This window comes from Staurois parvus, unplaced genomic scaffold (assembly GCF_062004578.1).
Source record: "Staurois parvus isolate SC_StPar_1 unplaced genomic scaffold, SC_StPar_1.0 ptg000132l, whole genome shotgun sequence".
In the NCBI taxonomy this organism is placed as follows: domain Eukaryota; kingdom Metazoa; phylum Chordata; class Amphibia; order Anura; family Ranidae; genus Staurois; species Staurois parvus.
In genome coordinates this window covers 3804855-3821199 of record NW_028317928.1, presented here as the reverse complement: position 1 = coordinate 3821199, position 16345 = coordinate 3804855, and the positions used below count along the sequence as shown (strand labels likewise).

The window sequence follows — 16345 nt, the reverse complement described above, 5'->3', positions numbered from 1 at the left end:
GATGGCTGCGTTGACCCTGGACTTAATGAAGCACAGTGGACCAACACCTGCAGATGACATGGCTCCCCAAATCAACACAGACTGTGGAAACTTCACACTGGACTTCAAGCATCTTGCAGTGTGTTCCTCTCCATTCTTCCTCCATACTCTGGGTCCTTGGTTTTCAAATGAGATGCAAAAGTTGCTCTCATCAGAAAAGAGGACTTTGGACCACTGAGCAACAGACTAGATCTGGTTTTCTTTAGCCCAGGTAAGACGCTTCTGACGTTGTTTGTTGTTCAGGAGCGGCTTGACAAGAGGAATACGACATTTGAAGCCCATGTTCAGGATCAGTCTGTGTGTGGTGGCTCTTGATGCACTGACTCCAGCCTCAGTCCACTCCTTGTGAAAGTCCCCAACACTTTTGAATGGCCTTTTCCTGACAATCCTTGAGCCTAGAATATTGCACCTTTTCACAATATTCTCATTTTCTGAGATTGTGGATTTGGGGTTTTCATGAGCTGTAAGCCATAATCATCACAATTATGACAAATCACAGCTTGAACTATCTTGCTTTGCATGTAATGAGTCTATCTCATATATTAGTTTCACCTTTTAAGTTGCATTACTGAAATAAATGAACTTTTGCACCATATTCTATTTTTTTGAGTTTCACCTGTATATTTGAAAATTTATTTTTTAAAATATTTTTAATATATTTCATAACAAAAATCCATTTCAACATACAGTGTACATATATATATACATATATGTAGTATTTCAAATATACGTCAATATATTTGGGAAGAATATTTTTAAAATATATTTCAAATATATTTTTCTTCCATGTGGGAGTACCCAGTGCACCCTCTTTTTTCTGTGTTTCTTTTCTAATGGATTACAGGACGCCCTGATTGTATTGATATTACATCTGCTACCTGTTGTACCCATTGTCTTTGACTGTAACTAACCAGCATAACAGAAATAAACTTTCCGCCCAATCACTGCGTGAGTATCCTCTTTTCAATAGCAGCGTACAATACGCCAATGGAATCTGCATAACAGCTGTTTTATTTGTTGATTTACTAAAACTGGAGAGTGCAAAACCTGTTGCAGCTGTGCATAGAAACCAATCAGCTTTCAGGTTTTATGGTCAAAACTTAAATAATCAAGCTGAAGTTAGAAGCAGATTGGCTGCCATGTAGCGCTAATAAAAACATAAGGGTGCGGCGCTTCAAATATCAATAAAGCAAATAAAAATAAAAGTCCAATTCACATGTGATGAAGATGAAAATAAATCCCTCTTCATTGTTACATCGATAATGTCATACTGTCACGTACCTGAGTAGTGAGCCTGACGTGAAGAGGCAGACCTCTCGTACAACCCCGGCTTGGGAACCGCTGAAAGTGGAACAGCGGTTGCAGGAGCTTGTGGGGTAAGAGGGCCAGGGATCTGTCCGGTGGAGCAGTTGGACTGGTGAGAGGCAGACCAGAGCAAGGTGCGGATGGATCCGTGCAGGATGGATGGATGAGCAGATCAGAGCAGGATGCGGATGGTTCCGTGCAGGATGGATGGGTGCAGGTGCAGCGAGCAGCAGAGTTAGACGAGCCAGGTTCAGTATTGGATGAGACAGATCAGACAAGAGCAGCAGGCAGGAGAGTAGTCAGGTCACAGGCCAGGTTCAGCAGCAGGAGGTCAATCGATCAGAAGCAGGCAGCAGAGTAATCCAGAGACAAGCCAGAGGTCAGGGCAGGAGATGATCAATCAGTAGTCAGAAGCAGGCTGGATTCGGCAACAGGGAATAAACACAGAAGTCAGGAAGCACAAGCAGGGGAAAAGACCATACGGCAACCAGATAACCGCAGCGGCCAGTTTAAATAGCCCAATTGGCGCCAGCATTAGTGACAGGCGCGCACCTGTGTCCGCACGGGCGCAGCCGCGCGCACCTCTGTTCAGGCGCCCGCACATCTGTTCGTCTTGCCAGAATCCTGCACATGCGCATATTCGTGCGCCGTGGCGTTCTTCTTGTACCATTGGATGGCATTCCCTGACATACATGCTTCAAATTTGATCAGAAAGATGAGAAAAAAATCAACCATCACCAACACCCAAACATTCTGCCTCTTACCAGACCAAATGGACCCCCAATTTTGGACGGGTTAAAATGCGCAATATGAATCCCAAAAACCAAGCTGTAGATCTGGACTCTTTATGGCTCCAAAAAGTAACAAGCTGTCCCCCAATAGTGAGTGGATGATCATCTGCTGAATTGATCCCAAAAGCAGACTGTAATTCAGACAATCATATGGCTCCAAACTTAGGCTCCAGAGGATGAACCTGCAGAGAACGAATTATCCTCATAGAGGACAATCTCAATTCAAAAAAGCAGAGAAATCTTCATGGTGTAGTTGTTTAGGAAAGATTTATTGCCTTAAAACGTAGTATCAAACGTACATCAATGCAAAAGGTAAAACAGCATGTCACCATAGACTGGTATGTTTCAAACCAATAAAATGGCCGCCACGTTCTGGTACGTGCTGACGTCACACCCTCTGGCCCCCCCTATGCGTTTCGTCATCAGTGACGTCGTCAGGGGCGTAGATTATATTATCAATATTAAGTAGATGCATATATACTATAGTGCAGAATTGTTAAAATATTGCCATGTAGAGCTGCACCAGATTTTACACTCTTCAGTTTTAGTAAATCAACCCCTTAGTGTAGCCCAGTTTTAACCCCTTCGTTTCAAAAAGAATAGGTAGCAGTGTGGTCTGGTATGATAGAGCTGCATTAGACAAAAATCAAGTTTTGTGTTGACTTTTCACTCTTTGTGGCTAAGTCCAACCCCTTTACCTTGATTGTATTTACGCATGTTGGACACCAGGGAGCTCAAGCTGAGCAGCACGTCTTTAGCCTTCACATAGAACGTTTATTAGCATAAATATTCTATCGTGTTATTTTTCACATACCAGCAACAGATCAGTACTGATGTCCACTTATTCTGAAAAGCAGGAACAACCAGGTGTCTGTAGGCCACCTCTGATCCTTTGGGAAGTTCCCTGGGACCCCTAAAGCCTGGGGTGCTCTGTTATACCAGCTTTCATGGTCACAGGTTCTCAGCTACCCCTTCTAGACAGGGCCAAAAAAAGGCAGAAAAACCCACCCAGGCATAACCCCTCCCAGCTCGGGTTGGCCTCAGTTTTTGCAAGTGTCCTTAGTTGATGGATGTGGCTACAGGTGTCTCTCTGAAGAACTCTTTCTTGGGCTTTAGTTCCCCTATTTCCTGGCCTATTCATAACACTATGATGGGTTAAAGGAGGGCTTCATCCAGATCAGAGGGTACCATCAGTAGGCCAAAACAGACTAGCTGAACCTTGCATGCAAGAGAGGGGAAGTCTTTAGGTGAAGGATGTGCCTACAGATGTATCTCTGAAGACACATTTGAACATCTCTTTTGTGGGCTTTAGCTCTCCTATTTCCTGGCCTATTCCTAACACCCAGATGGGGTAGAGGAGGGCTTCATCCAGATCAGCCACTACGGTCAGTAGGCCAAAAGGGACTGTAGCTGAACCTCGAATGTAAGAGAGGGGACGGACTTAGGTGATAGATGTGCCTACAGATATCCTTCTGAAGATCTCTTTGGGCTTAAGTTCCCCTATTTCCTGGTCTGTTCCTAACACCCCTGATGGAGCAGAGGAGGGTTTTATCCAGATCGGCCGCTACAATCAGTACGCCAAAAGGACTGTACTCGAACCCTGCATGCAAGAGAAAGGGCATCCTATAATGCTGCTGGTCGGTGCTGGATCCTGCTACTTTCTGGGTAGTGTACTAGGTGGCAGGCTTCTGTACAGGTCCAGGGCAGTGATTTTCCAGAATGGGAGTCAAGTCCCTATTAGCCCTGTGTGGCGTGCCTGCCATTAAAAGTGAATTGGGCCTGCAGGCCCTGCTAAATGGACTGGTGAGTTCCACTGGGTTAGGTGGAGCTGGTGACAGTCAATCCTCTCATCTTCCTAGTGCATTGAGGCTCTTTTTTTGGGCAGAGCACTACACTGAATTGTTAGCGTTCATAAGGTGCAGACCCAAACGATGCACGATGATGTCATCTTCCATGCCTGCCTCATTTCACCAGCTCCCTTGGCAGCCCCTCCCACCAGCCATCACCTGTCTGTGTTGTAGAGAGATGCACAAGACCCAGTCACTGGGTCCAAAATAAGGTGTAATGAAAATGGAAAGGCTTTATTGAAAAATGCCATCAGGGGAACCAGGCAAGACAAAATATGAGCAGATTAAACTTCAGCTTTAAAGTGTATCTGGCCATCGGGTGTGTGGAAGGGTTGTAACCCTTGTCTGGTTTCTATTGCAGTCGCTGGCATACCTCCCAAGTTTCTAAAATGAGAAAGAGGGACAACGTTCACCACAAAGTATATAGGGAAAGGACACCCCACTAATTAAGTGTCAGGAAGAATTATTACACTCTAAGAGAACTTGGTTAAACCCACAAGTGCTTTTTTTGCTACTTTTCCTTTTTGTTGGCTTCTCAAAATACCAAATACATTTTAGAGGTTGGGTTCAAAGTTTGGTGGAGCATATGGTCTTGTTTAGCACATTTCTGCCCGTCTTCTCCTGGCACCTATTTCCGAGGCTGCTCTGTCCCAAGGGATGTTCTCCATACATGATGGTCATTCTCTATGCTCTCTAGGTTTTGGAAGAACGTTAAGCTTTCATAGACATTGCTGACTTGTCCCTTCCTTAGAGGTCCATCAAATGTCCTGTTACACCCAAAGCCCCCGGGCCTCACAAGGTCTAGATCCAAACTGGCATTGTACATATTACTGGCGTCAAAACAAACCATAGCAAGAGCTTGGAAACAACAGTTTGTTCCCACTACAGAAGGTTTTATCAGTGAAAACATCACCAGCATTCTCTTATACTTGCATAAAAAAACTTTGAAAAATACAGACCCCGTGGGTTCAATGCACCCACCCTTCCATGCCTACAGCTAGGTTTGAGCTGTTTTAGGCAATGAGGCCCTATAACTCGGCTAGGGTGTCCCTGATGTTCTTTTCTCTTTTCTACTCTACATGTTTTACTCTCTTATTCTCTTTGGAAGACCTGCAGTGAAGCTTAAACATTTTCTTGTTTCTCCACATGGTGGACGCACCTTCTGCACCAAACCCATGAGCGTCTCCTAATTCGTTATTGGCGCTCAGTCCACATTTTTGCATATATTGCTAACGATTTCTGTAGTACTAGCACAGGGGCGGACTGACAACTCATGGGGCCCCCAGGCAATAGGGGATCATGGGGCCCGTGTCCTTGCCCAAACTCAAAAAAGCCTATGAAAAAGGTACCAGGGGCATCTCATGGGGCCCCCTACTGACCCCAGGCCCTCAGGCAGTGCTGAGTTTCCAAATGGTTAGTCTGCCCCTGTACTAGCATGCAACCCAGTATGCTTAAAGTGGTTGTAAACCCCTACATATACCCTGTGTTGTGACTGGCCTCAGGTGATACACAGGAGGTAAAAATCATCCTACATAAGTTGTACCTGTTTATCTGTAGCCATTTTCCTGTACATCCTTGCAAAACTCAGATGAAGAGGAAAGCAGGAGGCTGCAGTTACACACTGTACAAGAGCTCTGAGATTTGATTGGAGGGAAAGGACACCCCCCCTCCTTTGCATAGCACAAAGGAACAGAGCTGAGGATGGCAGTCGTAGGCTGTGTGTTGGAGATCCCTTCTGTCATGTTTTTTTTATCTCTTGGTGTCAGAAAAACTTGTCAGAAGTGACTCATTCTGATAGCAGAGGAACTAGACAGCAGACAGGAATGACCCTTAGTGCTTTGGAGAGCGGCAATGACACACTATAGGAATATGTGCTTTGTTCAGGTTTCATCTGAGGTTTACAACCACTTTAATGTTCTGAACTTCGGTTATTCCTCCATTCTTCAATGTTCGATGGATACTGTTTTGGAACACACTGACATACAGTACCTTACTCATATATTTGTATGAGATTGTGTTCCATATTCTTTAAAGCGGAGTTCCTCTCACACTTGAAAAAAATAAAAGTCAGCAGCTACAAAAAACAGTAGCTGCTGACTTTTAAAAAACAGCCACTTACCTGTCCCTCAATCCCACGATGTGCTGCCTGCAGCCCGTTTCACTGGCTTCCAGGCGGTGGCATCTTCAGTGTGGGCACCTGGCTGTGACAGCTTGTGGCCCACTGCGTATGCGCAAGTAGCGCTGTTCTTCCTGAATGGCCCTCTCGTCTTCTGGGACCTGTCACGTGTCCCAGAAGACTACGGGAAGGGAGGGTAGGAGGACAACTTCCACCTCCGATCGCCTAGACGATCGCAGCGGAAGTGGGAGCGGGTACCTGTCAATTTTGGGTATCCGCTCCCCAAAAGGTGCTAGTCCTTAATGGGGAGCAGGGGACCAGTCTTTAAAGCGGAACTTCCCCTTTTGAGTGGAACTCCGCTTTAAAAACATTAATTAAAAACCTATTGAAAAACCTAGTGAAAGAGAAAAGTTTGATGGTGCATAACACTTTTGATAGTGTAATTATAAAGGTTCATACATGAGATCAAAAAGAGGGACAACCAATGAGCAAAGAGGGACAGAGGGACTTAGTTCCAAATGAGGGACAGTTGGGAGTTGCGTTGGGGAGATTTATCTTCACTATTGGTCCTGGTGACTACTGTCACCAAGATAGAGGGATAGGAAATCCAAAATTTTACAGATGTCACCAGAACCGGAATAGATAAAAATTGTTCACTGGAGACAGTTGTTCTCATGACAAATGTCTTAGTAACTTTAGAGAGATTTCCTCTCTCTTCCTGCTGTGTCTCCTGTAGACTTGGATAGGTCGGAAGAAAGGAGCACCTGGTGTCCAAAGAAATGCGAGTTGGAAGGTGGGTTAGAAGGCGTTTATTGAAAATAGCAACAAGTACATCAAGCCAACACGTTTCAGGGAAAAGGGACTCACCGTTCTTCTACCCCAAACGTGTTGGCTTGATGTACTTGTTGCTATTTTCAATCAGCGCCTTCTAACCCATCTTCCAACTCACATTTCTATGGACACTGCATGTTCCTTCCTTGCTACCTTTTCAAGTCTACATGTGGAAACAACCATAAGGCTCTACCAAAAGGCAGCAGCCCAAGCCCCAAGAGGGTTCACCGCCACCATCCACTATTTGGCACAAACCACTGGAAGGGATTTCTTCCTATTACCCGTGTAATTACCCACCCAAAATACCTTCCAACTGCTGCGCTTCCTGGACACCCAGATGGAAGAAAAATATATTTGAAATACTACAATTTTGGCCATATTCAAGATTATATACATATACAGTATATATATATATATATATATATATATATATATATATACACACACACACACATATATACACACATACACACACACATACACACACACACTGTATGTCTTTAAAAATACAAATCTACATTTTTGAAATGCATTTACTTTTTTATATGTTAAAAAAAATCTGAAGCATATATTTAAAAAACTAAAGAATATATTTAAAAAATATATATATTTTTTAAATATATATATTTTTTAAATATATTCTTTAGTTTTTTTTTACAGATAAAAGTCATTTTAACATATAGCTTTTCCAAAAATTTATATTTTATTTTTAAAGACATACAGTATATTTGAAATATATTTTTAAAAAATACTTTTCATATATTTTGTAATAAAAATGCATTTCAACATGCAGTAATATATATATATATATATATATATAGAATATGGCCAAAATTGTAGTATTTCAAATATATGGCAATATATTTGGGTGGAATATTTTTAAAATATATTTTTCTTCCATGTGGGCAGGGAGTGAAATGAAATCTCTCCAAGGGGCATAGACATACAAAAAAACATGATAAGGGTATTAGCGGTTCTCGATTCCATCCACAGCTAAAAAAATCAAGTTCGGCTGGAGTTGAGTGGTAATGGTGACCTGAAGGAGGTGGTAAGACTCCTTTCTGACACAGACACCTCAAGTCACTTGTGAAGTTTCTGATGTTTGATGAGCGTATATTTCTTTGAAAACCGTTTCCCACATTCGGAGCACGAATAGGGCTGATATCCTGTGTGGATTCTCCGGTGTCCGGCCAAGTTCGACTTATTGGTGAAGCTTTTTCCGCACTGAGGGCACGAGTATGGCCTGTCAGTGGAGTGAGTACTTTGATGAGTCACCAGTCCCTGCTTATCGATGAATCCTTTCCCGCACATGGAGCATGAGTACGGCCGTTCACCCGTGTGAATTCGTTCGTGTCTAATGAGAAGTGACTTGTAAGAGAACCATTTCCCACACTCGGAACAGGAAAATGGCTTTTGGCCCTTGTGAGTATTTTGATGAGCTAGAAGAGTTTCTCTGTCGGAGAAGCGCTCGGCGCACTTAGAGCAAGAGAACGGCTTCTCAGGGGCGTGAGTCCGTTGATGGACGGCGAGATAGGTTTTCTGGCTGTAACGCTTCCCGCATTCGCTACATGCATATGGCTTCTTTTCTACATGCGTTATTTCGTGGCGGGCAAGGCCGCCTTTCTGGGTGAAACACTTCCCGCACTGAGAGCACGAGAACGGCTTCTCTCCCGTGTGAATGGTTTGATGCCTCAGGAGACGAGATCTGCGGAGGAAACATTTGCCGCACTCGGAACATGAATACAGCTTTTTCATCTGTGAGGTATCGGATGAGGGGTCTGAGCTGTGATGTACTTGGAGACTCAAGGAAATAGGGTTTTCCTCAGAGGAGTCAGATGTAATGTCATCATCTAGTTCGCCGACTGGAGAAACAACGGGATGCTGCTGTGTGCTGTTTCTGATGTATCGTCCATCTGGAAAAAATGGAGGAAGGTGCATTTAAAGGTTTTAAAAATAGTATGGAACAGAAGACCAGCAACCAGTAATGAAGGAGAGCAATAAGTGCAGGAGGCAGTTGGCTTCCAAACTGGAATCATACTATGGGGTTGATTTACTAAAACCGGAGAGTGCAATATCTGGTGCAGCTGTGCATGGTAGCCAATCAGCTTCTAACTTCAGCTTGTTCAATTAAGCTTTGACAAAACATGAACTTACAAGTCGTTCAGATTTCACATGTTGGTAGAGTAACTCTTCCTCAGTCTAAGCATTTCTTCACTGGTAAATAATGGATTCCAAGTAGAAGCAACGTGCCATCACTAAGTTCTTGATGAAGTATGGGTGCAGGCTGTCCGACATCCACAGAAGACTACTGAATATTTACAGAGATGACACCATTGATAAGGGCAATGTCTTGTCGTTGGCGACTCTTTTCAATGGTGTCATCTCCATAAACATTCTGTAGCTTTCTGTGGATGTCGGACAGCCTGCACCCCTCCTTCATCAAGAAATTAATGGTGGCGCGTTGCTTTTGCTTGAAGTTCAATATTTACAGAAGATGAGGAAAGAAGACAACGGGGAAAGAAGAAGACGAAGAAAGAAGAAGACGAAGAAAGACGAAGAAAGAAGACGACGGAGAAAGAAGACGACGGAGAAAGAAGACGACGGAGAAAGAAGACGACGGAGAAAGAAGAAGACGAAGAGAGAATAAGACGAAGAAAGAAGATGACAGAGAAAGAAGATGACGGAGAAAGAAGATGACGGAGAAAGAAGAAGATGAAGAGAGAATAAGACAAAGCAAGGTGGAAGATGAAGAGAGAAGGAAGAAGAAAGAAGAAAACAAAGGAGGAAGAAATGAAAAGAATAAGACAAAGAAAGAAGAAGAGGGAAGAAGGAAGAAAACGAAAAAGAAAGAAGAAGAAGAAAGAAGAAGATGAAAGAAGAAAAAGAAGAAAAAAAAAAAGGAAGAAAGAAAGAAGAAGACGAAGGAAGAAGATGAAGGAAGAAGTGGAAAGAAGAAGATGAAGGAAGAAGTGGAAAGAAGAAGATGAAGAAAGAAGAGGAAAGCAGAAGAAAGAAAGAAGGAAGGAAGAAGAAAACAAAGGAAGAAGAAATGAAAGTAGAAGACAAAGAAAAAAAGAGGGAAGAAGAAGGAAGAAGAAGATGAAGAAAGAAGAAAGAAAAAACAAAAAAGAAATGAAAGAAGACGAAGAAAGTAGAAGACGAAGAAAGAAGAGGGAAGAAGATGGAAGAAGATAAAAAAAAGAAAGAAAGAAGAAAGAAAGAAAGAAAGAAAGAAAGAAAGAAAGAAAGAAAGAAAGAAAGAAAGAAAGAAAGAAAGAAAGAAAGAAAGAAAGAGAAAGAAAGAAAGAAGAAAATGAAGAAGAAATGAAAGAAGAAGATGAAGAAAGTAGAAGACGAAGATAGAAGAGGGAAGAAGAACGAAAGAAAGAAAGATAAAGAAAGAAAGAAGAAAATAAAGGAAGAAGAAATGAAAGTAGAAAGAAGAAAATAAAGGAAGAAATGAAAGTAGAAAGAAGAAAATAAAGGAAGAAATGAAAGTAGAAGATAATGAAAGAAGAAGAGGGAAGAAGGAAGAAGATGAAAGAAGAAAAAAAAAAGAAAGAAAGAAAGAAGAAGATGAAGGAAGAAAACGAAGAAGTTGAAGTGGAAAGAAGAAGACGAAGATAGAAGAGGGAAGAAGAAGGAAGAAAACGAAGAAGAAAGAAGAAGATGAAGGAAGAGGTGAAAAGAAGAAGAAAGAAGAGGAAAGAAGAAGAAATGAAAGTAGAAGACAAAGAAAGAAGAAGAAGGAAGAAGAGGGAGGAAGAAGGAAGAAGAAGAAGAAGATGAAGGAAGAAGTGGAAAGAAGAAAATGAAGAAAGAAGAGGAACGAAGAAGAAAGTAAAAGATGAAAAAAAAAGAAGGAAGAAGAAAAAGAAAGAAGAAGAGGAAAGAAAAAAAACAAAGGAAGTAGAAGACGAAGAAGAGTTACTCTACCAACATGTGAAATTCAAAGGATATAGGCAAGCTAATAAAGTTATGCCCACTTCCACCTCACCTTCAGGACAGCCCTCGTATTATGAAGAATGTAGGTGGATAGGAACTCCTAAAACTCCCAGGTAGACAGGAACAGAGTCAGGAATTCTGGTGGGGAGATCTCACTACTAGAGGATACATGACAAAGGCCAGGGGCTGACTCTGCCCACCAGGCTCCACCTATCACAAAAATATCACTTTTGGGTGGAATAACAAGGAGAACCCATGAACCTTTTCTAAACTCAGCATTTATTACTCACCTCGGCTGATCTCTGGAGGAACTTCCTCCTCTTTGCTTTGCTCATCGCCACTCGCATGGGATTCGTAAGCTTCCTCTTTAACTTCAACTTTTACAATAGTAACCAGATTTGTATCCTAAAATAGAGAGCAACACAAAAGGTATATCAAGACGAAACAAAATGTCAGAACAAATACACATAGAGAGCAGAAAAAAAAACAAGTCTTCCCATTTTTCCTGGAGCATATACATCGATCAGCCATAACATTATGACCACTGACAGGTAAAGTGAATAACATTGATTATCTTGTTACAATGGCATTTGAAAGTGAGTGGGATGTATTAGACAGCAAGTGAACATGTTGTCTCTGAAGTTGATGTGTTGAAAGCAGAAAAAGCAGCAAATCATAAGGATTTGAGTGGCTTTGACAAGGGTCAAATTGTACTGGCCAGACGACGGGGTCAGAGCAACTCTAAAACTGCAGCTCTTGTGGGATGTTCCCAGTCTGCAGTGGTCAGGACTGACCAAAAGAGGTCCAGGGAATGAAAACCGATGAACTGCTGACAGGGTCATTGGCCACCAAAGCTCACTGATGCATGTGGGGAGTAAAGGCTGGCCTGTGTAGTCCGATCCAATAGAAGAGCTACTGTAGTTCAATTCGCTAAAAAAGGCCAATGCTGGTTCTGATAGAAAGATGTCAGAACACACAGTGCACTGAAGTCTGTTGAGTATGGGGCTGCACAGTTAGGGTGCCCTTGCTGATCCGTGTACACAGCCAAAAGGGCCTACAATGGGCATATGAGTATCAGAGAGCAATGGAAGAAGGTGGCCTAGTCTGATGAAATCAAGAAAGGTTTGAGGAACACAATATGTTTGGGGTGTTGACTTGGCCTCCAAATTCTCCAGATCTCAATCCAATTGAGTATCTGTGGGATTTTCTGGAAGAACAAGTCTGATCCATGGAGGCCCCACCTCCCAACTTATAGGACTTAAAGGATCTGCTACTGACAGCCGAATACCACAGCGTACCTTCAGAGGTTTCCCTTCCTTGATGGCTTATGTTGGGTGGTCATAATGTTATGGCTGATCAGTATATTATAATATCGTACATAAGTATATATATCTACTCCAAGCACATTTAAATTCACTCGCCGTTGACTGACTCAGTACATCTGCTGAAGGTCTGTTCTAAGCATCAACTATTCCTTCAGTAACATAATACTTCCTAAGGTGAGTTTTTGAACAATCCTCCTGCTAGTTTGAGGTCAGGTCCCCGTGTTTTTCTGATCTTAGCTTTACACTGAAAATACTGCCCTCCTGAATCATATTCACACCCTGCATGTTTTTAAAGGATTTAGATTGGCTTGTTCCAGGTCCGTATCTGATTGACTGGAGCTGGAAGCAGCCAGGTAACCAGCATTCACAAGAGGAGCGTTCAGTAGTAAGCAGGCTTGCCAGATCCTCCACTGTAGGCTTCCTTCAACACTTTCCTGCCATTTGCACTGGATAAAAGCCTGATCTAATCTTCACATGTCTTTGCAAGCTTTCCACACCGTGTGAGTGACAGGGTCCTTAGCTCTGCATACCTGATATTCCTGTGCATCATCTTCCTCCATAGAATCCTGGGAATCCGAAGGACTGGGACATCTCTCTGGTGTATTACAGTTACTAGACCTACCTAGAACACACACAGTCATAAATACTGGTGGGTCAATCAGCATCCGCCCAAGCTGGTCCTAGCATGTGTGTGTGGGGTCATTGAATTGTAAGCTTCTGTGGGGACAAAGATGAATGGGGGTGGTTCCAAGTATGTTGTACAACACTACATATTATGTTAGTGCTATAGAAATCCAAGAAATAATATGTTGTAGGGGTATATAAGACTGCATTTCAAACTGTACTAGCAAAAGCCTGACGGTTCTAGAACAGGCAAGGTTGGGTATATTTAAAATCATATTAAAAAGAACTGTTTTGGTAGGTAAGATGTGTAGGAGAGCAGTGCGGAGAGTATGACATGGAGGTGGGTGGTATGGACAAGGGTGTGGAGGGTATGGTGGCAGGGGTTTGTGCAGATGAGGAGTAAGGATGGTATGGACAAGGGTGCGGAGGGTATATTGGTAGGGGTTTGTGCAGATGAGGAGTAAGGATGGTATGGACAAGGGTGTGGAGGGTATGGTGGCAGGGGTTTGTGCAGATGAGGAGTAAGGATGGTATGGAGGTGGGTGGTATGGACGAGGGTGTGGAGGGTATAATTATTCTTATTACACAGCATTTATATAGCGCCAACAGTTTGCTCAACTCTGTATATGGCAGGGGTTTGTCAGATGAGGAGTAAGGATGGTATGGAGGTGGGTGGTGTGGATGAGGGTGCGGAGGGTATAATGACAGGGCTTTGAGCAGATGAGGAGTAAGGATGGTATGGAGGTGGGTGGTATGGACGAGGGTACAGAGGGTATGGTGGCAGGGGTTTGAACAGAAAAAGAGTGTGGATGGTATGGAGGTGGGTGGAATGTACATGTGTGTGGAGGATATGGTGGAAAGGGATTGTGCAGAAGAGGAGTAAGGATGGTATGGAGGTGGGTGGTATGTACATGGGTGTGGAGGGTTTGGTAGCAGGGGGTTATGCAGCAGAAGAGTGTGGATGGTATGGAGGCAGGTGATACAGTTTTGCTCAAAAGTTTGCATCCCCTGGTGGAAATCATGACGTTTTGGCATTGATATTGAAAATATAACTAATCATACCAAATAGCTGTCTTTCATTTAAGGATGATGATTATATGAAGCCATTTATTATCAAATAGTTGTTTGGCTCCTTTTTAAAACATAATGATAACAGAAATCACCCAAATGGCCCGGATCAGAAGTTTCCCTCCCCTGGAATGTTTGGACTTGGTATAGACATACAAGGTGACACACACAGGTTAAAATTGCAATTAAAGGTTAATTTCCCACATCTGTGGCTTTTTACATGGCAATTATTGTCTGTGTATAAATAGTCAATGAGTTTGTTAGCTCTCATGTGGATACTCTGTGCAGGCTAGATAGGGAGCCGAAAAGAACTGTCAAAAGACCTGCGTAAGAAGGTAATGGAACTTTATAAAGATGGAACAGGATTTAAAAAGATATCCAAAGCCTTGAATATGCTAGTCAGTACTGTTCAATCACTTAATAAGAAGTGGAAAATTCAGGGCTCACTTGATACCAAGCCAAGGTCAGGTAGACCAAGAAAGATTGCAGCCACAACTGCCAGAAGAATTGTTCAGGGTACAAAGAAAACCCCACAGGTAACCTCAGGAGAAATATAGGCTGCTCTGGTGGTGGAGTTCTTTCAAGAACCACAATACCTGAACAATAATGAGCTGCATGGTCAAGTTGCCAGAAAGAACCCTTTACTGTTCCAATGCCACAAAAAAGCCTGGTTACAGTATTCCTGACAACGCTTTCATACACCTCACAGCTTCTGGCACACTGTAATCTGGAGTGATGAGACCAAAATACAGCTTTATGGTTACAACCATAAGTGCTATATTTTGAGAGGGGTCAACATGGTCTATAGCGACAAAAATACCATTGCCACTGTAAAGCATGGTGGTATCTCACTGACGTTTTGCAGGTGTGTGAGCTCTGAAGACACGGGAATCTTGTGAAAATTGATGGCAACATGAATTCAGCATTTTATCAGAAAATAACGGCAGACAATTTGCATTCTTCTGTATGGAAGCTGCGACTGGGATGCTTTTGGAGTTTCCAGCACAACAATGACCCTAAGCACAAGGCCAAATTGACCCTCCATTAGTTACAGCAGAAAAAAGTGAAGGTTCTTGGAGTGGCCATCACAGTCTCCTGACCTTAATATCACCGAGCCACTCTGGGGAGACCTCAAACATGCAGTTCATGCAAGACGACCAAAGACTTTGCATGACCTGGATGCACTTTGCCAAGATGAATGGGCAGCTCTACCACCTGCAGGATCGGGGCCTCATAGACAACTACTGCAAAAGACTGCCCACTGTCATTGATGCTAAAGGGGGCAATACACAGTATTAAGAACTAAGGGGATGCAGACTTTTTAAGAGGGGATGCAGACTTTTGAAGAGGATGCAGTTGACTGATTTCCTTGTTGCCATGTTTTGTTTTATGATTGTGCCATTCTGTTATGACCTACAGTTGAATATGAATCCCATAAGAAATAAAAGAAATGTATTTTGCCTGCTCACTCGTTTTCTTTAAAAATTGTACAAACTGTATATTACCAATTCTCCAAGGGGGTCCAAACTTTTGAGCACAAATTTATGTACAAGGGTGTGGGGGGTATGGTAGTAAGGGTTTGTGCAGAAGAAGAGTGTGGATGTTATGGAGGTGAGTGGTATGGACAAGGGTGTGAAGGGTATGAAGGTGGGTGGTATGGACAAGGGTGTGGATGATATGGAGGTGGGAGGGATGGACAAGGGTGTAGATGGTATGGAGGTGAGAGGTATGAAGGCGAGAGGTATGGACAAGGGTGTGTCAGTGGGTGGTATGGACAAGGGTGTGAAGGGTATGGTAGTGGGTGGTATGGACAAGGGTGTGGAGGGTATGATAGTGGGTGGTATGGACAAGGCTGTGGGGGGTATGGTAGTGGGTGGTATGGACAAGGGTGTGGAGGTGGGAGGTATGGACAAGGGTGTGGAGGTGGGTGGTATGGACAAGGGTGTGGAGGGTATGGAGGTGGGCGGTATGGACAAGGGTGTGGATGGTATGGAAGTGGGTGGCATGGACAAGGGTGTGGATGATATGGAACTGGGTGGCATGGACAAGGGTGTGGATGGTATGGAACTGGGTGGCATGGACAAGGGTGTGGATGGTATGGAGGTGGGTGGCATGGACAAGGGTGTGGAGGGTATGGTGGTGGGTGGTATGGACAAGGGTGTAGAGGGTATGGAGGTTGGTGGTATGGACAAGGGTGTGAAGGGTATGGAGGTGGGAAGTATGGACAAGGGTATGGAGGTGGGTGGTATGGACAAGGGTGTGGAGGGTATGGTGGTGGGTGGTATGGACAAGTGTGTGGAGGGTATTGTAGTGGGTAGTATGGACAAGGGTGTGGAGGGTATGGTAATGGGTGGTATGGACAAGGGTGTGGAGGGTATGGAGGTGGGAGGTATGGACAAGGGTGTGGATGGTATGGAGGTGGGAGGTATGGACAAGGGTGTGGATGGTATGGAG

At 43.3% G+C, this 16345-nt stretch overlaps 1 protein-coding gene across 2 annotated transcripts in view; it reads right to left on the bottom strand.

The window, feature by feature from the left end:
- Positions 1 to 2385: 2385 nt before the first annotated feature.
- The window catches only part of LOC149466188 (uncharacterized), a 31728-nt gene continuing 17768 nt past the window's right edge, over positions 2386 to 16345 (bottom strand). Inside the window, exons 7-10 of one of the 2 annotated variants that reach the window (XM_089672833.1) lie at positions 12730 to 12821; positions 11165 to 11279; positions 7966 to 8842; positions 2386 to 4366 (exon numbers count right to left, since the gene is read on the bottom strand). In XM_089672833.1, coding sequence (XP_089528959.1) covers positions 8010 to 8842; positions 11165 to 11279; positions 12730 to 12821 — 1040 coding nt within the window. In that variant the 3' untranslated portion in view covers positions 2386 to 4366; positions 7966 to 8009. Of the gene's footprint in view, positions 4367 to 7712; positions 8843 to 11164; positions 11280 to 12729; positions 12822 to 16345 lie in introns of those variants that run through there. The other variant, XM_089672832.1, reaches the window with a different exon arrangement.